At 39.6% G+C, this 24,344-nt stretch overlaps 1 protein-coding gene across 3 annotated transcripts in view; it reads right to left on the bottom strand.

The window, feature by feature from the left end:
- Nucleotides 1–24,344, bottom strand: part of NFKB1 (nuclear factor kappa B subunit 1) — a 111,760-nt gene that overhangs the window by 70,819 nt on the left and 16,597 nt on the right. For 2 of the 3 annotated variants that reach the window (XM_040625508.1, XM_040625505.1), the window contains exons 2-5: nucleotides 18,848–18,893; nucleotides 14,039–14,114; nucleotides 10,173–10,213; nucleotides 6,028–6,126 (exon numbers count right to left, since the gene is read on the bottom strand). In XM_040625508.1, coding sequence (XP_040481442.1) covers nucleotides 6,028–6,126; nucleotides 10,173–10,213; nucleotides 14,039–14,114; nucleotides 18,848–18,886 — 255 coding nt within the window. In that variant the 5' untranslated portion in view covers nucleotides 18,887–18,893. The remainder of the gene's footprint in view (nucleotides 1–6,027; nucleotides 6,127–10,172; nucleotides 10,214–14,038; nucleotides 14,115–18,847; nucleotides 18,894–24,344) is intronic. The other variant, XM_040625507.1, reaches the window with a different exon arrangement.

The following is a 24,344-nucleotide window of genomic DNA, read 5'->3' on the forward strand; positions in this document are numbered from 1 at the left end:
GTGCTATGAGCTTAGGTTCTATATGCATGCCTAATTGATTACTGGAGATTTTCCTCGCTGTTGTTTTTAGAAATTGAGTCAGATTAAATTATTCAAAATTCGTATTAAAACTATATACTTAAAATGGCAAATCTCCTGGATCAGACAAGTCTACACAAAGGAAAGGTTATGCAAGGATATGTGATAGCCTTGAATGCCACAGCAGATCAGCCAGTCTTTATTTGACCTTGACAGAACTCAACATTAAGGATTTTTAAGTGAGAGGCACCAAGAGTGGAGATTTAAAAAAAAAAAAAATTCAAGTGGGCAGGGGGGACAACACAAAAGCTGTTGTTGACCTACATATTTCAACACATGCCTTCTGTTCAACATAAAACACTCAGGGAAGAACACATATGTGAGAACAAGCTTTCAGAAAACATTTGATTAAAAATAGTTACGCTCCCATCAGCTGTGTTTCAAGTTGTAGTCCATTGCATTTGATATTTATAACTAAAGAGAAAATAAAAATACCCACTGGTAAGCTATTTGTATTTTAGAAGCAAGGTCACGGACACTGATTTCTGTTTGGCATAGAGTGGGGTCGGCCGGAGGCTGTCCTAGCAGCTGAGGATGGGGACTTTCTGCCGCTCTGGAAGAGAATCACTGAGTTTCTGAAGCCCCATGGGGCTGCTCCTGTTGGCACCTTTCCACCTCTGTGAAGAGGAAAGCAGTTTGATTAATAAAAAAAATCTGATGCATAACTTTCCGGAAAAAGAGGGAAAGGAGCCTTCCTTGGCACTCCTTGCTGAGTCAAAAACAGGCAGGGACAAGCTTGGCCCCGAGGAAGCTACTTGTCCTTTTCTGCCAGCCTCTCCCATTAGGAGCTCCGTGATGAAATCAGAACTGAGGAAACTTTAAAGAGAAACTTTATTGGATAGTATACTAGAAGAGTAAATGTTTAACGACGGGAAATCTTTTCTTTAAAAGGGGCAAGACATAAGGGTTAGTCTGCATATTTACTTTCCCTAGGTTTTTCTCTTAATGTTACTTTTTGTTGTTGTAAATGAATAAATTTTATCGAGCTGGTAAAGAGGATTCAGCAGGATCAAAGCGAACGCTGCGCTTCAACGGAGCCTTGTTTTAACTCTCCTTTGTCCTGAAAAGGAGCCGCGATATGGAATAGAAAATTAAGGTGGAAGCCAGTAAAAATTAATTTTCTTGAAAATGCCAATATTTATGGAAGCATACTTAGGTAGTAAAAGTATTAAAGCATATCAGAGAACAAAAGTTCAGAATAGTGGTTTACTTACCAAGAAGAAGGAAAAAATGATAGATGGGTGGGGTTGCACTGTAACTGCCTTTCATTTGAGAGCGAGAGAGACAGATCAGAAGCGCACATGGTAGACTGTTACGATCTATTAAATCTAGATGGTGTACCTGGTGTCTGCTATACCAATTTTTAAATGTTCTTGAAGTATGCTTGAAGTATTTTGTAATTAAAACAGGTTTTTTTTTTTTTTTTTTTTTTTTTTTTAAAGAATGTGAAGGCTTACACAGCAAGGCTCTAGAAATCTGAACGGGATTCTGACTTGAAAGAAGCATGCAGAGCGCCAGATGGCCCCGTAGCCCGCAGCCCGAGTTCTAGAAATAATCTCCACATGGGAAGAGTGGGTCTAAGCCTGGCCCACACCCAACTTATGAGAAACAGGGTTTTAGGCATGAGACAAAATTCCAGTAGAAAAAGGAGGAGTGGGCAGACCCCCTAGAGTTGTTTTAAAATGATTTAACTTGAGTATCATATTTGGACAATTAGCAAGAGAGTAAGCCAAGCAGGTTTAACGTTCACGCAGTCTGTAAAATGTAGTTAGGGGTCTGCAGCCCCCAAGTCACAGTCAACCCCAGTAGCTTTCAGGGTGGCCCCCGACCCTTTGCTGTTGCCTGTGTGTGAGAGAGCACGGGGAACCACCAGGCTTTCAGAGGCCTCTCAAGGGAATGACGCGCTCAAAGAGAGGGGTGATGGCAAGAGAGGGAGTGAGATCCGAGGGGAGAGGGAGAACCGTAGAGACTGGACGTGAGAAAAAGGCAGAGCCCCTAATATTTCACTGTTAAAGCTGAACACATGTACTTTAAATAAGAATGCAGCACATGTAGACCTCAGAAATAGCATTTCTTCCCAGCAAATCTAAAGGCCCTCCCTCTGAAGCTCCTGCAGGAATGGATTCTGGGGTAAGTGTGGGGCACCCCCCGTTGTACCTCCCTCCACTGGACACTGGAAGGGAGGGTGAGGCCCATTCCCTCGATGCTCCCACTGCTCACACACAGCTGCTCTGCAGGCTCACTGCCTGGGCTGAGCCTGTTTTCACTTTCACTTTCTCTTCTGCAACAGTTCATAACCGAATGCCAACAGAAGTCCTATGTTAACTTTTAGATACGCAGTTATCATAGAATATGGAATGCTGAAGACGTCTTTTTTCTTCTCTTTTCTTTCTTTTTAATATCCAATACGTTAGCTCAGACATCTGAGAAGAAATTATACAGTCACCGTGATCATCCTCTTGAAAATAAGTATCTGCTAATAATGGAGAAACTTGTGTATGTTTGTAAAAGAATATACTTAGGCAATGCCGTATAACCCATGTGCTACAGCTCTATGGTAGAAAAGTATGCATAGGAGAAAGGTTAAGGTTGTTTCGACCCTGCGTCTAGATCAGTGGTTCTAAGGCAGGGTAATTTTGCGCCCCCCCCAGGGGGCATCTGGCAATATCTAGAGACATTTTTGGTTGTCACGGTGGTAGAGAGGCTATTGGCTTCTCGCAGGTAGAAGCCAGGCTGCCGCTGAATATCTTGCAATGCACCGGAAAGCCCCCCACGACAAAGAGTTTTCTGGCCCCAAACGTCAGTAGTGTCGAGTCTGAGAAACCCTGACATAGCTGTATTTGGCCCACTGCTTCCCTTGCAGGCTCACCCAGAACGGGTGCTTAGTTCACTACAACAGAAGACATGTACAATTGTACAGATTCTGCTGATAAGAGGTAGATACCGAGAGCAACTCTTTCCTCTGTCTGATTTTACAGAGAGTAGGGATTTAAAATCCCTTTGTAACCCGAAAGGTCCCCTTTCACTATCACCATTAAAAATGAGATTGGGAGAAGAGCTCTGGGACAAATAGCTCATGGCTGTGTCTTTCACTCCCTCCTCTCCATCCTCCTGATTTAAGAGCTTTCAAGATAAATAAAGTGACTTCCTTTAACTGCTATGAACAGCAGAGGCATTTAAACTCTCAGTGAGAAATGACAGGCTAGAAGGACAATGAGAGTGTGTAACAGATTCTCTAAACTCTTCTTCCTTTTCTTACAACTGGATTAAATGCTTAATAAGTGTATGTTGAATTAGTGAATAAAGAATAAAGGCTTGGGTGAAATAATGACATCATAGCTAAAGTGTAATAATGAGCAGTCTTACACATTTCTATTTTGACTTTCTTTATTTTTCGTTGTTTATATACCTGTATTTCCCACTAAGCATTAAACTCCTTGATACAGAAACTATGATTTGACAAGAACATCTAATGTCTCCATTAGGCTGTTTCATTTCTAAATCATTTTGTAAATGTGAGGCAGCAGCCCCTATATGAGAAGGATGTATGAAGACTGAGCATAAATGGATAAAGTTTTTTTATTAGGTAATAAATTTACAACAAAGTAATGCTATGTATTTGTTAGTATCAAAAATTGTTACTTAGCCACAAAAGACTGGAGCAATGCAACTAAATAGTTCATGAAAACACCATAATTTACATTTTTTGTATAGAGCCAGTCCAGACAAAATACCCAGTTTTTCTCTTAATGTTATTTCTTCAGTAATTATAACCAATACCAAAGCTGGTAACACATATCTTCCAATTATCCTTATTGTAAACACACACACATAAACAGATAAAATATTTATATATATGATACACAGATGCATATGTTAAAAAGATAAGCACTGGAGGGGACCTGGGTGGCTCAGCTGGTTGAGTGTCTGACTTTTCATTTCAGCTCAGGTCATGATCTTGGATCTCGAGATCAAGCCCCACATGGGGCTCTGTGCTGGGTATGGAGCCTACCCAGGATTCTCTCTCTCCCTCTCCCTCCCTCTCATTTTTTGCATGCGTGCACTCTCTTTCTCTCTCTCTAAAAAAAAAGTAAGAAAGAAAGAAAGAAAGAAAGAAAGAAAGAAAGAAAGAAAAAAGAAAAGAAAGGAAGGAAGGAAGGAAGGAAGGAAGGAAGGAGGAAAGAAGGAAGGAAGGAAGGAAAGAAGGAAAGAAAGAAAAGAAAAAGGAAAAGAGAAGAAAAGAAAAAAGTTCTGGATCTGACTCCCTCACATCTGAGTACCGTTTGCCCCCTGAACCTCTCTCCCTCTCGTTTTTCAGAGTTGCAGTTCTCTGCTCCTTATTTTACCCTTGTCCTCCCATGTCCTGTTCCCTAGGTCCCTGCCTCCAGCACCCCGCACGCACACACTCCAAGTGAGAGTTCACCAAGCAACGGTCTGCGGTGGGAAGAAGAGCCGGCAATCCTTGAGAAAGGCCACTGACTTCCTATGTCTGAGCCTCAGTCTCCTCATAGACGTTACACTTTTTACCTACCAAGGTTGTGATGAGGATTAGAAGAGATTATGAATGTAAAGCGCTTGGCAACTCTTTGGTGCTTAATAAATGCTAATTCCCTTGTTGAATTGCGGCTCCTCTTTCCACACCCAGATTCTAAAGGACTTGAGACCTTAAGACTGTGGTTTCCTTCTGTGAGTTAAACACGTATTTACCCCACCTGATGACCCCGAATGGGAAAAACATCTCCCATCCCACACAGCCCCTCGCTAGGAGACGTCCAATGCAAATAGGGCAGGTAGGGCTGATAACATGGGTGAGTTTCACTCAAAAGCTAAAGGATAACATCACAGTGTTTTGTCTTCTGTCTCGGAACAGGGATAAGAAATGAGAGAGGCCTGGAGCTAGAAGCGGAGAAGGAGGAGAGGGAGGCTGACACAAGGCTGGCAACAAGAGAGACAAATCTTCACATCACAGTTTTACGGAGGGTCTGTCCTGTTGCCCTTCCCCTAGTCCCCAAAACAAACCAGCAACCACAGCTATAAGTGTGTTCTACCCTGAGGGGCACTCACCCCTTAGTGGGAACTGAGCTGATAAACTTTTGCCAACGTCTGGAATTACTGAACAAACAAAACTTTTACAAAGAGCGAAATTGTAATTATCGACTGGCTTATCTGCAAAACGCTTAGCACTCAGCCCATGCAACACGGCGTCACGTCATGAAAATAAAAAACTCAAACTAACTCCGGGAACGATATTCTCCATTAAACTACCAGACGGGAAAAGAACCTGGCGATGTGTAAAAGGCTCAGCCAAGCGCACTCCAGGCACGTCAGGAAGCAGTAGGTTCCGAGGACCGGAGCGTGTCGTTACCGTACAGTTGTTCAAGGACAGGCCCTCCAGCACTTGCAGGCTCTCTGGGGACACTAATATCCCTTTTCTCATTCCATCTCTACAAGACTCTATGTGGTACAGACCATTAACATTTCTGCATTGTACACGCCAGGGTCCTGAGGCTTAGAAGTGTTGGGCGACCTAGTCAAAGGCACACAGGTACGCCCAGCGCCTGGGTCTGACTTCCTGCTCTTAATACCATGCCACACAATCCACACGCCCAGTCGTCTGTTCCGCACTAGATCCCCGATGGGCTGAAATCAAGCACCTCTTTGGAAGCCTTATTAAAATTTCAGGAAGTCTACAACTAAAAACCACTTGAAGATGATCGAGAAATACTAAAAATTGGTTAATGTTGAAATACTTTCTACTACATGGAAATATTAATAGAATCTTAAAATGTGTCACTTCTATTGCTAAGAGACAATTTCTACTTAAAAATCATAATAATCATGTGAACAGCTTAGGAGCAAAGGCAGCTGGTATTCACTTAAAGCTTCCTCTCTTTTGCTCTTAGGAAATCAGATCTTCCAGAATCATATAGGAGAACACCACAAACTTACTTTGACCTGAGGGTAGGACTTCTTGTTCTTTTCACTAGATGCACCGGGGAGTCCACCATGGGACGGGCCTTCACATACATAACGGAAACGAAATCCTCTCTGCAAAGGTGAATACAGAGCCAACAAGTTTGAGAAATACTTACTGAAAATTATATACAAAGTTATATACAAATGTTTAATTCTTGTGGATATTAGGTGAGAGAGGAAAAACATACACTGTGAAAGAGGACTGCCAACGAGAACCACTTTTCCCATAATCTTAGTATAAACATAGATGTTAATTGATACCTGTGTACTGAGCTGTGGCTTCAAAGCCAGGTCCCTAACCCTGCAGGACCTCTCCTGCTGTGCAGATGCGGAGAGTGAGCTGCGGCTGGACGTGCTGGAGCTTGTTTGAGTCAGAGCTTCCTCATCTCGAATTGCTGCTGCCAAGCTCCGAACTTGGCCATATTACTTACCGACTATGCTTCTTTGACTCTTACTTAAAGGAATTCCTTTATCTACTCTGATTACGGTTGGTTCAGGAGGGAATATAGAAATGTCCCGTTAAATATATTTAGATCACACTCTATGGAACAGTTCAGAAGATTCTGGGTTTTATGATTATTGATATCATCAAGCTCAAGCTTAATACATTAACTAACCCGAATAATCCCAAACCAGATAATCCCTTTCAGTATTATTAACCCACGAATTCCACAGCTGTAGTAAATCAGTGAAGACTTAGCTGGAAGCCTTTAACCACGTGAACGAACTCCTGTGGGCTGAGAAACACCGAAGTTCCGTGCTGTTGTTGTTTGAATCTATACAAATGAGAAGCTTAGACAAGACCATCTGTAAGGCCTGTTCCAATTCTAGTATTTTAGGATTTACAAAGCTAACAGTGATAATTGTACATATTTGTATACCAAGAATAAACCAAGGAATATTATAAAGATGGGTCTGATATTAAGGAAGCTTCATATTAAGGGAGCTTTCAATGTTTTTCCTGAAAGACTCAACTTTATAAAGCTGTCAGTCAAATGTATTAGTGTTATAGTTTAAATTTAACCAGGCAGCTTTTCTTTTTTCAAATCCTTTTCAAATATCTTTATATACTTTAAGGAACATCCTCATCTTTCATTTATTTTTACAGTGGGACTGATTTCATATCAACAGTGCTAGAGCGCTAGGCCATCAGGAGCTCTGTGCACGCACTACTTGCTGGTGGGGCTTTCTACCTCGCAGACTCTTAACAATTGTAAAGCCTGGCAAATGCAAAGGTCTTAACAGCTTGGAGCTCATGTGCCAGCGTAAAATTTCTTGCCCTCCTTAGACTGCCCTAAATTTCATTATGCATCATAGGGTCTTGCAAAATAGTCCGAGCGGTCTGGGGCCCTGAACTAATTTAAATCTCTGGTAAGAATCTGGAACTGTCCCTATATTTTCTGAGAACTTTCTGATTTCCAAAGGATCAGTCTGAAAGCATATTTCATGGGATGAGTAAGGCCCAAAGTAAATTCCCTAGTGTGGGAAAGTTCCTCAGTCACACAGGGATCTAGAGTGTATGATCAACTCAGTACACCGGGACGCAAAACAACTTTTGCATACGACTCCTCAGGAGATTTCAAACCCAATACCTGGGAAACCTTCTGAGATGAGGTCAGTCATTAGGAGCAAGTCCTCTGTTTTGTTTCTCGCCAAATTCAAACCAAAAAATAAGTTACAAATTCAGCCCTCTACCTTTTAAAGACAAAGGCTATTGGCTTACTTTTAATAATTGAATGACATTTCTAAAAGCATGAAAAAGCAGCAGCATGTGTGACACGAGCCCCCAGAATTGACTAACCATAAAGATAGAGATTTACTGCCTGCTAATCTACTTAAACACAACCTCAGTTTTTAAAAAGCGTTAGATAATTAGCACTGCATAATACGCGACAGAACTGGATATTCTAAAGATCAGTAGTCTGTGCTATGACTCATCTCTGTCAGGGCGGGGGAAATTGTGGCAAAGAAAAAACCTTTTGCTAACTTTTATTTAAAAATTTTTTAATTAAAAATTTTAATACAGTAATTCATTATCTTTAATCACAAAATTCCCTTAGGCAGGTGGAAGTATATATACACATATACTTTTATATCTTATTGGGAATCGTGTCAAATAGAATATGAGTCAAGAGACATGTCTTAATAGCTTGCTAACAGTTTGTAAAACAATAGAGAGTATTCATGGTTGCATAAGAGTATCTAAACTTCTGTGCAAAGGAATTTTTAACCTGAGGATGGAAATTTATGACTTTTTTTTTTTCAGGAAGATAAGATGTCTTCACATGTATAGTCTGAATGTGTTTCTGGTTGGTTCTAAATTTTTGAGATTAGAGGTTTGTCGACCCACAGCCATTCATTTTAGTAACTCCATTTGCTTACGATGAGTCATCAACCTCAAAGGCAAGGGCTACATCCATCCGGTCAGAAAGCCTGAATTAAATACCGTCTTTTTACTTTCACTGGAGTCAGACATCAAAATAACATCAGCTTGGTAAACAAACACATTGTTTTACTCAGGTGAGCTTTCAGACACCTACGCATGGTGAATTAAATTTTGAATTTTGGAACTACATAACCTTTTAGCTAAATCATAAGTGTCCATTTTTCCTTATGACTGTTGGACCCATAATAAGGAACAGCATTTAAAAATTCTTATTATTTATGCTTATGAAAATAGATATTTGAAAAACATGCTTTGCCTGGTATGCAGAGACACAGACTTTAGTTTCATTTCTCGCTTTCATGAGCTAATGCAGATTTTGGAAGCCTGGAAATTTTCCAGGAGGCCAGACCACTGCACAGACTTCGGTGGGGGGGGGGGTGTCTTTGAGAAAACTGGCTACCTCTTGTAAGAAGTCACCGCTAAAGAATTGGACATGGAGGTAAAGCAAAGACAAGTCATGCTGGAAGCTCATGGAGTCGGTCTGCCACTGCAAGCTACCAAACCAATGTCCGAAGTCTCACATGGCATTCTGTCTCCACATCAAAAACTTTTATCTCAGTTCAGCCTTATAATGATCGTTAAGATGGCTCTATCCTTTAAATTCTAACCGAAATCTAAACACATGTCACAATTACAGTAACCACAATGGATGCTTTATTTAAGTTCTTGACCTAGTTAGCATTTATTAAATATTACACAATGCAGAAGTGTTACACTCACTCCGCTGAGCTACTGAAAACATTAAGAAAGGTCTTGGGTAATAACTGCAAGACAGCAGGTACGCGCATCTCCAGTCTCACACAAATGTGGTAAGCATATCCATCCAGAGATTTACTTACTTTGCCCTCATTCTGTGGGGGACTTATACTATTCTAAATATCCTGTAATAATTGAGCTCTCCCCTATACCCTATAAGAAAAGCATGAAGATTCTCTTTCCTCCTCTTTCATAGCAATGGTCCCATCCAATTTCCAATACATATTTATTCACAGAGTCGGGGCATGGAGAGGAAGCCACTTCAATTCCCAGGCATCCCCAACAAAATCTAGTGGTAAGAGGGAGAACCTGATAAAATAAACTCCTCCTCTCCTGTCTCCAACGGGGCTGAGTCTCAGGCTAACACCAGAGGGAAGAGGACTCAGTTGTGCATTCTAAAACGTTACCTACACCCCACTGGTACTTTTAATAGCTTAGGTCACATGGTCCAAAGAAAAAACAGAAAAGGCTGGAGCTTCTAAAGCCTCTTCCTCCTTTTAAAGGAGGAAGGCTAAGAAGTCCTGCCAGTGCAGGGACAGGATTGATGGGTGTAAGTCAGTGTATATGAACTGCATGTACGGCTGTTTCCTTATAAACGAAAAGGAATGGAAAGATCTATGCCTTTCCTAGGAGTGGCTGCTAAGCAGAGATGGTGGAGATACTGAGAGAGCAAGGATCTATAATCATCTAGGTTTTACAGAACTACTACTGAGGCTCAGGACATTTGGAAGATGACCAAGAGAAATATGGAGTAGACAAATGAAATTGTCAGATAATGTGGCAGGCTGCTGAACTCCTAGATAAGCTACTTCCTTCGTAAAATTCACTCATTATTTTATCCAGTGCTCGAGATATGAATATGAGACTTACGGATCTCACATTTAAAGAGGAAGTCCCATCCCTTTAAGCCTCTTACCTGTTTAGGTTGCTCTAATATTTGAAGGTATGGACCATCTGCTAAAAGCAAAAACAACAAACAGAAAGCAAAAGAAACTGTGAGGCTTCTTAAATTTGCTACAAAATATAAAGCAAGTAAAAAAAAAAAAACCCTGAAATTATGTTTTAAATAGAGGTTTCAAATTCATTTTTTTAGCTAAAATTCCATACTGATATAATCTACCTTCCTCATTTGACTAGTAAATTTATTTTTAACAACAGTTTTATGCCTTTAGAGAACCACGATAAATAAACATTGGCTGAATGGTGATAGTACATTGCACAATCCGAGAAAAGGTGCGATATCCATCTGGCAAGGATGAGGACGTCAACAGCCTCCACAATCCTGACTACTAGCAACGCGTTTTTAAAATGACACAAATACCAATTAAAAGCAGCAACCATTTCCTGGGCACCATGGCATTTCCTTTTGCCTTCACATCATTAGACACTGACTTCCATTCCTCAAAGAGAATGTGCTTAATGTGAAAGTAGAAGAGACTGAGCTGGCGGCCACATGTGTGAAACACACAGATAGTGATCTCAGGCTACCTGCCTTTCCTGAACCAAGTGTTCGGTTCTTTTCCCTTATTTGAATCCCCAAGTACTGCCTTCATACCCCAGCCGGCTAGGCTGTTTCCCCTGCCCTCCCAAATTTCATCTGGTTTATCAGACCAAAAGTCTGGTGGACTTTTCTTGGTAATTTATAGCCTTTGATGTTTGTATACAATTTCCGAATACTGACTATTATCATATCAACTCTTTTAAAACAGCACAGGCATTTTATAGAATCCTGAAAAAAACTTAGTTAAAGCAGCTACATTCCAATCAATTATTATAAAACATAAAGAAGACTAGAAGCTTAATCCATACCCTGACTATATCTGACTTTGGGGGAAGATTCAAAGGCAAATCAGAACCTCTGCTAGTATAAAACCGAGCTGTTCAATAGGAGAATGTCCCTACACTCCCCAGCTGGTTTTTATGTCAATAGTATAATAATCCACAGCTCTGCAATAGAGACACAGGGTGTTTCTCACTCATTTGATTGTAAATTAAGATGTTTGATACTAACAAAATTCTAGCGGAATGCTTTTGTGTTCATTTCAGTCTTCACAGTCTCTTAGCCAGAAGTTCATTCTTTTAGATAACATAAGTTCATCTTATTTTAGATAAATAAGTTTATGGAGAGGATATAAACCTTCATGTTGAAATTAAAAAATAAACTATAACTTAAGAGAGAATTTATTTTTATCTTCTCAGTGTTATGATGAATCAGGATAAGGCTAGAGAACTGGAGGAAACAAAGGTATAATTATTTCCTGTTATTATGCAAGAAATTTATAAGGAAGTCCGTTGAAAAATGACTGAATTTGAAGCAAAACATACACAAGAAAGGAAAAATGGGTAGTGACTGGCCAATGCAGTATTACTTTAAGAAAATTATCTTCTCTTGTCTGTATGAAATTTATCCTGGATACCTTAAAATACTTTTAGGAAAAAAACTGCAATCTAAAAATTCCCCCCAAATGGCTAGAATTTAATTTTTGATAAGGAAATAAAACTGCCTAGAAATAGAAATATTTTCATGCTACTAATACACCTTGTGTGATAATGTAACAGTTCTACTCATAAAAACATTCCTTCTAGAAAGCTAGATCAAGAAGAGAGGCCTCTAAAAAAGCAAATTTCGTATGTCATGGAAAATACAGAAGAGTTAGATCACGTTTACATTAAACTTCGAGTCTCTCACTTATTAACTCTTCTAAAAATACTTGAAGGTTTGCTATTATTTTTGCTGTATGGCTTAATTTCCTTTAAATATGTGAAATTCCAAGGTTTGGGAATTTTATTAGTGAAACAGGGCCATTTTTGTCTTTTAGGGAACACACTCAAAAGTTAAGTCAACTAGAAAATTAGATTTGATATGCATGTATTCATTTTAATGCCAATTTTCTTTTGGCCACATTTCTATGCCTTGAAGTAACAGCCCACTCTGTAGAGAAATTTAACTTACAGTATATACAACATTATAGACCTAAAAGTGGTACCATATCACATAGAGTTTTCAACAAGTAGTAGAACTAATAGTTTCAGATTTCAAGAAGATAAAACAGTCTGTATGAGAATTACAAGTAATATTGTTTTATATAACCTCTCTACCCCTTTAAGATGTGAATAAAACATCCATACATCTTGAATCATAAAAATTGGACTATGCCACTACAACAAAGAGGGAAAAACGTAACAATAAAAATGATGAGGTAACAACTGGGATATGAGATGTTGAGGTATGATTTTAAGAGTTTTTTTAATCCTATGGCAAAATAATTTCTACGACATGAAGCTCTGACCACATAATATTTACTGAGATGTTTCTTTGGATAATCTTATTTCAACCTCCATAAATTTGATGAAGTAAAAACATTAAGAAAGAATCTACTCAGGGTACTGTTTGGCATTTACAAGACATTAAATGGAAATGTTTATGTTTTCTGAGGGCAGAACCAAGTTCTTAAGCTTTCAATAAAGCACTGATACTAAGAAAGAACTTTGAACCCCAGAATAAAACGTTCACAGGAAACACAGAAGCTACCAAGATCTTTACTTGTTCACAGGAAGCTGACCGACAGCTCAGATTGGACAGCACTCCCAAGACCTCACACACGGCAGCCTACAAAATGTGTTTTGTGGGGTAAAGAGAGAAAGGCCTCAGCGATACAGCTTCTTCTAGGGAAGGTGAACATAGAGCAGATTTATTCTTTCCTTCCCAAGAAGTCCTAGATCTACATAATGGAGATAAAAAACACAGAACATTTTGATTTAAAAAATGAAAAGTGGGTACCGTAGTAACAATAACAATTTTAAGGGAGAATGATACAAACTGGATGAAATCTCCCAATGAGGACAAGCAAGTCCATGGTAAATAGAATAGCTGATGTCCACTTCGGTGATTACAAAAGTCTCTGGGTTGTTTTCTGTTTGTTTGTTTTAAGCAATCTCTACACCCAACATGGGGCTCGAACTCACAACCCCAAGATCAAGAGTCTCATGCTCTACTGACTGAGCCAGCCAGGTGCCCCAATTACAGAACTCTCTGTTCTATACGCAACTTCCACAATTTACTCACGCTGCGTCGGAGCATATAGTAAGTCCCACTGGTGATACGAGGAGCACATAAAAACAGCCATCACACAAAGTTTACATACAAATCAATCAATAAAAAGAGACTAAATGAGCTGCTTTTTTAAATCATTCATATGAGATTCAACAATTTGTCAATACAGTCATGTTAGAAGGAAGGATTATATCATACGTTTTATCCAACTGGTCAGAATGTGAAGCCAAAAACTTTTTTAAAAGATGATTTTTCCAGGGACATGATTTTTATGATTTTTGTAAACTTTTGTAAACTTTACATCCCCAGTGCCTGGCATACTGGATGGCACACAACAGACACTCAAATTAATGTCTGGGAGTAGACCTGAGAAGTGGAGGATACCTCATGTGCATCTGGGATAAAGGAAACAGGAGTTACAAAGAACCCATAGCTAATAAGATCCGGCGAAAAGGAAAATGCTACCAGAAACAAATTCCTTTCAAGCCATCCTCAAGGATATCACTAACAATTGTTTAAGTCAGACAGTGGGTAAGTGGGGTGGAACACGTTTAGGCAAATATAGTTCCAACAAGTCTAGTGAAAGTTGGTTTTTAAAACATGTATCACCATTTCCTTTTTAGGCATACTACTGACTTTCTAAAAGATGCTATTAGCAAATCTTGAATTTAAAAAAAAAGCAAAAGCAAAATAAATGACAGGGCAACAGGGATGAGGAGTTTTCTTACCTGTAGGTAGTGCCATTTCTGGTTGAAATAATTCTGGATTAAATATTGTATGAGTCAAAGGATCCAAATGAAACATCTGTAAAAAAGAAAATTGGAATAATTCAATCCTTATTTTTCCAACATTCTATTAAATATTTAAAGTTGAAACACCTAAAACAATTATTGGAACAAAAACCAAAGCAAAAAAAAAATCCGAAAATATTTCAAATCAGGATTTTAAAAACATGTTCATGAGACCTAGTGAAATTCTCATGTCTACTTTACACGTTTGGGCCATGTTTATGTGACAAAGGGATCTGAGAAGAATGGCCTAACTATAACATCCACAGAGGCCAACAACCGGTGTAGCTTGCTTATTAGTATATCTTTAGGGCCCAGTGTATATTTATCACAAAGTGGATACTTAATATTCTTTAATGAATGATTTAAAGCTGTACTCTCAAAAATATGAGCATAAGAATACAGTCTTGGAAATCCTAGAAATATTTCTTTGATGATGATAAAGAAACTCCTACTCTAGCCATGCAACTTCAAGACCTATAAGAATTAGGCAATAGCCCTGGTGCAATTTACAGATAAACTAAAAATATAACTTACAGTCTAAGCAGCAGATATAACTGAGCAGAGAGCTCCCTCACTTTTTTTTTTCACCTTTACTTACATAGCACAATGCAAAATACCCGGAATTTAGTGGGTGTGATAGGTTGGATAATGGCCCCCCAAAGACAACTACATCCTAATCCCCAGAAGCTGTAAATGCTATGTCATATAGCAGAAAGGATTTTGCAGATGTTATTAAATTAAGAATATGGACACAGAGGGGCACCTGGGTGGCTCAGCTGGTTGAAGCTGGTTGAGTGTCTGATTTCGGCTCAGGTCATGAACTCAGGGTCCTGGGATTAAGCCCTGCATTGGCCTCCCTGCTCAGTGGGGAGTCTGCTTGTTCCTCTCCCTCTGCCTGCTGCTCCCCTCACTTGTGCTCTCTCTTTCTCTCGTGCTTTGTCTCTCTCTCTCTCTCTCTCTCTGTGTCTCATATGGACATAGACAATCCTGAATTATCCAAGTGGGCCCAGTAAGAGGGATAGAGGAGATTAAACTGAATGGTAGGAGGTATGACACTGGAAAGAAGTTGTTGATGTGATGAAGGGGTCACAAGCCAAGGAATGCAGGCCACCTCTAGAAGCAAGGAAAGAAAGAAGCAAGGAAAGAAAGCCTCCAGAAGGAATGCAGCCCTGCGAACACCTGGAGTTTAGACTTCTGACCTTCAGACTGTAAGAGAATAAATTTGTGTCGTTTTACGTCACTAAATGCGTGGTAATTTGTTACAGTAGCAACAGAGAACTAACGCAGTGGGCAAGCAATATGTGTTGATTGAATTCTATAGTCTATCTTGATAAGTTATTTATAATTACCTATCCCAAGAGAAAATTTCCTTTCCATTTAGTTCATTCAGGACTTAAAATTCATATTTCTGAGCTTAGTATTTGTTTCAACCCAAATAAGTCATCTGTTTGAAAGGTCTGTGGACTGCACAGAAACCAACCCTATTCCATTTTTTATGATATGCTGGTTAGTAAGCTGGTATTAAACAAAAAGAAAAACCAGCATTACAATTTACTCCTTCTTTTAAAAATGTTTTTATTTGAGAGAGAGCGAGCTAGAGAAAGAGCGCACAAGCTGGGGGTAAGGGCAGAGGAAGAGGGAGAAGTAAACTCCTCACTGAGCAGGGAGCCCGATGCTGGACTCGATCCCAGGATGCTGGGATCACAGCCTGAGCCTAAGGCAGACACTTAACTGACTGAGCCACCCAGGCGCCCCTCCTTCTTCTTTTTTTATTAGTATATTATTGTAGGTTCCTAGAACCTACAAGCCTAGTATGCCTAGTTAAATCAAGAGTAAGAAACACAGTGTTTAAATAAAGAACATTTCAGATCCAGTTGTGAGGTATGCAAATTTTCAACTGAGGAACAGTAAATCTGCTCCACTTCAATGCTTAAGAGTAAAGTTCATCTATGCTATTCATTGTTCCCTGGAAAGGAAATATAGGAATCAAAAAACATGCTATTGTAAAAAAACGGGCCCCACCTTACAGAGAGTATTCGCCCGTCTCAGAACAGAAGAGATGACCTAGCAAAAAAATGTCGTCCCTGTGGTCCTGCGGGTGGCTAAGGTAACTGAGCAGAGGGCAGAGCACCGGTCTTGGGAGCGGGGCACACACTCCACTTCAGACGAGGAAGACAGAAGCCGCGTTGTGCACTGCAGCTTGCATTGTGTATTAACTCGCAGCTGGAGAGCAAACTCCGGACTACATCAAAACACTGGGGATATTTCACGGAAGACATGTATGCTTCAGGAAATACATACCGTTAAGCTTGAGACCAGGAAAAAAAAAACCCTCCTACTTCAAGGACCTCTCGCCTCAAAAATGGAAATATCAGATCTACCCCACCCCTGTTGCTGCTGATCACAAAAGTGCCCACATAAGAAAAACTCTCGAAATGAATGTTTTCAGCAGGTTTTACTTTTGTGTGGCATAAAGGACCATCTCTTGTTGATAAGATTTCCTGTGTATAGACAGGAAAGCATGGTCTAAAACCAAGCAGAACAATCCTAATGCTGGTTAGAGTTTGCCCTCAAATGTTAGACATTGCATATTAAAAGTGAAAGGTAAAACATGGGTTTTGATAATATGAGTAGCCAAATATCTTTTCTGCTGTAATCAAAGAAAATGTTCCTAGATTTATCCCACATCACCATTTGTACACTAAAATTCAAAAGGACATCTTACTGTGAAGAGCAATGCATACTCATTCTGTCTAAATAAATCAGAACATTATCAAGAATAGGGAATTCTACACAAGTCTATTTTATTTGAAGAAGTGATACCAGATCCCTTAAAAAGTATTTCACTTTTGGTTTTATTTTCCTGACTGTTTGCATGCGTAAATTTGGAAAATCCATTTTTTAGGTGGTTGCCACTAAAGTTTTAATATGATTTGATTATGAATCTTGGGCCAGGGTGTCCTGGTATGTAGTGTTCCCTCTCCCTGTCTAGCCTAGCAAACTACATTTTCCAAATTGCAGCTGACACTGACTTTCTCTGCAGAGTCCTTCATAACCTGTTCTTCCCTCCAGGTAGTAGAGCGACCCCTGTCACCATTTCTGGCTCATTCTGTGCAAACGACTACAATAGCATTCATCACCAAATAGAAACTATGTTTCTGTCCCTCCTATTTTAATGGCAGCTGTATCACTCACTTTGTAGTCCGTCTTAGCCAATGTTCTGGTACATAGTCATGCCTCAATAAATAGCTGATGAATGAATAAATCTCAGTACTTTAAATACTTCTTAAAAATCATTACGTTAAAAATTTAATATTGTTATTATAATTACCCTAGGGTCTAATAATTACTTTCAAACGGTTCATTTAATATACAGCTAATATAAAATATATAAAACATGTATTATGCATGTGTGTATATATACATACACACACACACAGAGGGAGGGGAAAGGCCAGAGGGAGAGAGAGGGAGGGATGGGGAGGAAGCAAAATATTAATAATCAACAAAGATCTGTTGGACTATTTAATATTTCTATGGGCCTGAAATTTTTCAAAGTAAAAAGTTGGGCGAGAAAGGGAAAAGAGACACTGGTATTCCTTCATAACCGAAAATAAAATTATAACGAACAGTTATATGTTCCCAAAACACATTCACTGCTCATCCAGTCTTTTCAACACCCTTGTGAGTGTGCGGCTAGCATTCCTATTTTGCAAATGAGAAAAGCGGGATGGTGGGGGGCTAAGGGATTCCTCAAGTTTTAAGAGCCGATCAGTAGCAGCCGGCACCCACATAAAGATATCTGAATTCTAAGGCCAGAGGTCTTTTCACTACACTAATTTGCCTCCTCACTAGATGAGTTTTAAGTAAATATTTTGTGTTTCCCCCCAGTGCCTGTGTCCGTAACTTTACTTAGAAATAAGGTCTTCGCAGATGTAATCAGGTCAAGATGAGGTCATACTGAATGGCAGACCCTATATCCAATGACTGGGGACTTCTTGAGAGAAAAGAGAGGGAGATTTGGATACAGAGACACGGGAGAGACACCCAGGGAAGAGACGGGTCTGCAGGAGCGATGCGGCTACAAGCCAAGCGGCACGGAGGATTGCGGGCAACCACCGGCAGGCCCGCAGAGAGGCCGCGGACGGATTCTCCTTCAGAACTTCCAGAAGTCACCCGCCCTGCCTCATCTTGATTTTGGGTTTTGATATTTCTAGCTTCCAGAACTGTGAGACAATATATTTCCGTTTCTGTTTTTTGTTTTGCTTTGTTTTTAGAGAGCGAGAGGGTGTAGTGGGAGAGAGAGAGAGAATCCCAAAGAGGCTCCACACCCAGCACAGAGCCTGACATAGGCTTGATCCTACAACCCCGAGATCATGACCTGAGCCAAAACCAAGAGTCGGATGCTTAACTGACTGAGCCATCCAGGCGCCGCGTATATTTCTGATTTTTTATGCCATCTGGTTTGTGATCATTGGTTACAGTAGCCCTAGGAAACTAATATGGTAGTTATCATTTGACTGCAGCATATATAATTTTTATGCAATAGTATGTGTGATAAAGTTCCTCATTTTATATGACATGTCCTCTCTGACCTCACATGGAGGGAGAGGGAAACCTCAAGAACAATTGTAAATAAAGTTTTACCGATTTTAGAGTTTTCCTGACAACGACTACTGCTGCCTCTGTATATTTAAAAATATGAATACATTTACAAAAAATTATCAGTGAGATTATAATACTTACTTGTTCATGCCCTCCCAAATACGTATCGTCTTCTGCCATTCTGGAGCTGTGTATCAAAACAAAACAAAACAAAACTATAAGAATGGAATGACACTTAAGAATTCCATCATACAGGAGTAAACTGTATTATTCCACTAAGACCAAACATAATCCTTTTTAAAAGATCTTAGAAGGGGGGGCGCCTGGGTGGCACAGCAGTTAAGCGTCTGCCTTTGGCTCAGGGCGTGATCCCGGCGTTCTGGGATCGAGCCCCACGTCAGGCTCCTCCGCTAGGAGCCTGCTTCTTCCTCTCCCACTCCCCCTGCTTGTGTTCCCTCTCTCGCTGGCTGTCTCTATCCTGTCGAATAAATAAATAAAATCTTTAAAAAAAAAAAAAAGATCTTAGAAGGGGGGACATCAACCTTAGAAGAGTAGTTCCTTTTTGGAATTGAAATCTACCAGGCGAAAAATTGCACAATCAAGGAATTACTACGTATGTGCAATCCAAAACCGTGGCAAGCTCACAACAGTGTCCTGGAATTTGGTGCAACCAATCTTCAGCGTCTGTACAAAAATCATACATACTTGAATTCTTAGCGGTCATTTCTATTTGTCACCATCTAGACTACAAGGATTTAGTCTTAGCTCTTCGTGTAGATTATTTTCCAACCTTTTGTGAATTCTGTGATGGTCCTAGAACTGTGTTCAAGCTTTCTACCCACGGCTTGAGTTGAGAAGCTCAGAGAGGGGCCTCCTGCTGTCAGAGGGGCCTGGTCAGTGCTTTGCACAGCACTAAGGGAGGACAGCTCCCATGTGCCGTGCTCTGCCCTCTAGTGCATGCCCCTGCAGTAAGCCATTTCCTACCCTTGTCCAAGTGGTGCAGAAGGGCGCCTGGGTGGCTCAGTCGGTTAAGTGTCTGACTCTTGATTTCGGCTCAGGTCATGATCTGGGGGTCCTGAGCTCGAGCCCTACATCGGGCTCTGCTCACAGTGGAATCTGCTTGAGATTCTCTTTCTCCCTCTGCCTCTGCCCTTCTCCTCACTTGCATGTATGCAGGTGCTCTCTCTCTCAAATAAATAAATAAATCTTTAAAAAAAAAATGGTAGAGAAAGACTGTAAGAGCCCTTATTATCAAGGCTATAGTCTCACATTTAATCTACCCTAGCCAGATATTAATGTATTTCAGGCCCTAGCAATCTTCTATTACCCAGAACCCCTGAGAAAAGTGAGAAACCACATGGCCAGATAAAAATAGTATCTAAAAATCACATACCATTTTGGATTTACTTACTTAAGAAATATCCTTATCATTACTTTAAATATAGGCTGATTTTATTTAAATTTACCTAGATCAAATTTTATACCTATTTACATGAAAGATTAAAGGACAAAAAAGGCTGAAAGCAAATATTACTTCCTGAAATAAATTTTTCTTTTATTTTTTACTGAAATACAGGTGACACATGATTTTCCATTAGTTTCAGGTATACAACATTCCTGAGACAAGTTTCTTTTGGTTTTTTTTTCATGAAGTCTGTAAAGCACTTGGGGCTCGGGCTGAGAATGTTAACTGTACGCCAAGATCTGTTCACTCCTTTTGCGCGGTCGTATCTGTAGCTGCAAGTCTGATTGCTCAGCTCGAGTATACTCCACACTTCCTTAGAATTAGGGATGGCCACTTGACAAAATGCTCACCAGGAGAACGTCAAAACTATTTGTGTGCCACTTCCAGGTCTGGGCTTAAGGCCCTTGACAAACGTCCTCCACGTTTTTGGGTTTTTTTCCTCTTCCCTGCTGGATAAAGCCTAGACACGAAGAAGACCTAGCTTCTGCCACATGGACACTGATGAATGGCAGCTAATACTGGTGGTGATGTGAGAAGGAAAGAAATTTCTTTGTTCTTTGACCTAGCGTATTGCTGGGTGTCTCTATTAAAATAGTCTATCTTTTACCCTAATGAATACATCTCCAATAAGGACAAAATCCTCCAAAGAGGACCCCGGTTTCCAATGAAATCCTCTCCTCCCAGAGTCCTCTGTGCCTGATGAGGAGTGAGCGAGCCTCGTGAGGATTGCTAGTGGGATACAGAGCAGTGTCCAACTTCAGCAGAAGGGAAAAAGGTGCGTCCTGTAAATAAGAACTCCCTGCAGATTTGAAAGAAATATTAGTCTAAAATGTAAAACTGAAGATTGGCAAATAACTGTAATCAATTAAGAGAAGTAGCTAAAAAAAAAAAAAAAAAAGGAAAATTGCCCAGAAACATTCCGGAGTTCTTCCACTGCTGGGTGTGTGACTCTGGATATACAATGACACTCACTACGGCCTCTGTTTCCTCATCTGTAAAACGAGAGGTTTTGATGGGATCAACGCCTGAAAACAGGATTTTGCTGAGCTTAGAGTAGGTTAGTGGACTAATAAATGCTTATTCAAAGAACAAATCACAACTCTTTTTGTAAAGTTGCATTTTTATATGTACTTAGGTATACATCTATATTAAAGAGTTATTATCATAAATTTCAATTATTTGAAGAATACTAGTAAAATAGTGTTACACTGAAATGCCTTGCTAATGCCAGTTACAATATTCCATGTGGAAAATCCTTATTCTTAGAACACCACAGGAGTCCAAACTTCCAAGAAAGATATTAAGACCATTTTAAAAAATTTTTTGCCTTTAGGCTTTCCATTAATGTGGGCTGACCACCTGAGTCCTCTCAAATAATCCTAGCCCAGGGTCTTCAAAAGCAGAGGGGAGACCATTGACTCCTTAAGCTGACAGAATCCACTGTTACTTTGAATATCTATGCGTGCTACGTGTACATACAGCTGTTGATGGTTTCCTGACCTTTGAATGTCTGGATTTAATATAAAGTGGCCCTCACTTTGATTTTTAAAACTCAACTAAAATTACTCTATTAGAACTGCCACAGGGTTCTTATCATGATCTTTATTGTAGTTAAAACTTTAATGAAGATCTCTAACTATAGGCACTGGACAAACTATCCAATTAAACACAGTCCTCCTGCCAACATCCTCCCCGTGCTTTCTGCACAAATGTGTGCCAAAAGATCAGCGTTTTAAAAGCCCAACAGCAGCCCAAGAGATGCCCAGGTGGTGATTAAAATCTGACTTTACAGGCTTTGTGAGGCAGTTAAATTCACCGTGAAGAGCTGAGGTAACAGTAACCCTCAGAGTCATGTCAATGTTAACTCATAATTTAAAAATAAAATGTCAAAAGAAACCAAGAATTCTTTGGAAGGGATGAATCACTGAGTAATATTTGCATTAATTTTAAAAGCAAGTTTTATTTCAAAATTCTGAAATAGCAACTCAGCCTTTGGAACTGAAAGATTAGGAAAGACCAGGGAAAGCCCCTCCTGCCCCCCTGCTCCCTGAGCCCTTCCTCTCACTTTCCCTTCGCACAGTTCTGTGCTTTTGAGGAAGGACCTTGAAACAGAAAGGAAGATACTGGGTTGACTAGTGAGAAGATGGGCCTAAACTCTGCATCTCTCTCCCCCAATGGTGAGGTTTTCAGGAAAATGTTCACACCGTGGAAAGAGAAATAGAAAATGTAGCTAGCTAGCACTAAAAATAGCTTCTCCAGCGAATTGTTTGTGTTTCTCACATGAGAGGCATAATGTTATAACTGGCTAAGTTCTAAATATGTGACGAGTTCTACCTGAAATGCCTAATGGATTACTTTCTGCACACCTGTGACAGTCTCACCACTGACATCAAAGGCCAGCACAGAGAGTTCTTAGTGAAGGCAGCAAGACCAAGGCCACTGCCCTCCTTGAAAGTGGAGGAATTTTCTAGGATCAGATATATTCACATTTTTTGAGCAGGGCCCACTGTAAGGAAACATGATCTTTTTGTTCTATTAGATTTCATTAAAAAGAAAAACAACAACCTTTTCAAACCCATTGATTTCATGACCCCCTAATGGGTGACAATCTGCAGTTTGAAAAAACAGTTTTAGGTGCCATTCAGAGGATGCAGTTGAGAATCAGAGAGATGAAGTGTCTCTATTTTCAAGACTATATTCAGCTATAGCAGATATCACTTGGGTGTAATTTTAATACCTCATCCTGGATAGCAATGAGGATGAAATTATAGGAAAGAGAGTGACTTTTCACCATTTCTCTATTAAATAATAAATTGACATAGATAAAGGCTATTTATCTAGATAGAGGAACTTTTTGGAGAAGTGTCATGTAAGGTATATACATGTGTGTACTACATACAATGGGAAACATTCAACTGAGGTTATCTTTTGACTCTGCAATTCCACTTTCAGAAATTTGTACTAAAATATGATCACATATGCAAAAAAATTAATACAAGGATATGCATTGCCTCAAAAAACTGGAAAAAATCTAGATGTCCTTTGATAGCAGATCACTTAATTATAATTATGTTATACTTATACCTTTTATATTACATAGTTGTTAAAAACAATAGTTCGGATCCATATATAGTGACATGGAGATTATTACTCCCTAAGCTATACATTCCTATGTTTTAATTTTCTAACTCATTTATGTAATTAGAAGTACACATTTTTAAGAAAAAAAGAGAAAATCAGGGGCGCCTGGGTGGCACAGCGGTTAAGCGTCTGCCTTTGGCTCAGGGCGTGATCCCGGTGTTATGGGATCGAGCCCCACATTAGGCTCTTCTGCTATGAGCCTGCTTCTTCCTCTCCCACTCCCCCTGCTTGTGTTCCCTCTCTCGCTGGCTGTCTCTATCTCTGTCGAATAAATAAATAAAATCTTTAAAAAAAAAAAAAAGAAAAAAAGAGAAAATCAGAATGGGTGAACAATTTCTAAGCACTACTGGAATCCTCTTCAAAAAAATATAATAAAAAAAATTTAACTTTAAAGGGGCTATTTATTTTTATCTTTCTTCTGATATATCGGGTTAGTGATGATGAAAGAAACATTAATGGTGGATTTACTCTTCTCAAAATAGCTGTTTTTTAAAAGTTTTTGAAAGAAAATCAATATTTGTAATCTACATCTAGATTTGTATAAACTCATTTTCCATGTTTTCCACAGCTCTATCCATTTTCAGCTCCTTAATGCATTATTGGGGTGCAACACTACCAATGTGACCAACCTAGAAAATAGCTCCCTCATAAGCACAACTACATCGTGGTTGGAGCTGGGACAAGGTCCCTGCTCACGATGGAATGCCAATCTAATAGAGACGGCAGATCCATAGGCAACATTCAATTGGTAACTCATGAAAAGCTTATTAGCATAGTCAGTGGCACGGAGTAAATGTTAAGCATTTTGTTAGAGCATAATCACTCTGTTTATGTTAGATTTTGGGAAAAGTAATAGAGACAGTAAGGGTTTGAGGCATTCTGAGAAGAATCAAGTACTTTTTTTCCCTATCCAACATGCATGGGTACACTGCCACATTCCCTCTTTATCTCTATCCTTATTACTGCTGGATGAAATGTCTGCATATTTTGCCACTAGGGACATTTGGCAATATCTGGAGACATTGTTAGCTG

The sequence above is a fragment of the Ursus maritimus genome, unplaced genomic scaffold (genome assembly GCF_017311325.1).
Source record: "Ursus maritimus isolate PB19 unplaced genomic scaffold, ASM1731132v1 scaffold_8, whole genome shotgun sequence".
In the NCBI taxonomy this organism is placed as follows: domain Eukaryota; kingdom Metazoa; phylum Chordata; class Mammalia; order Carnivora; family Ursidae; genus Ursus; species Ursus maritimus.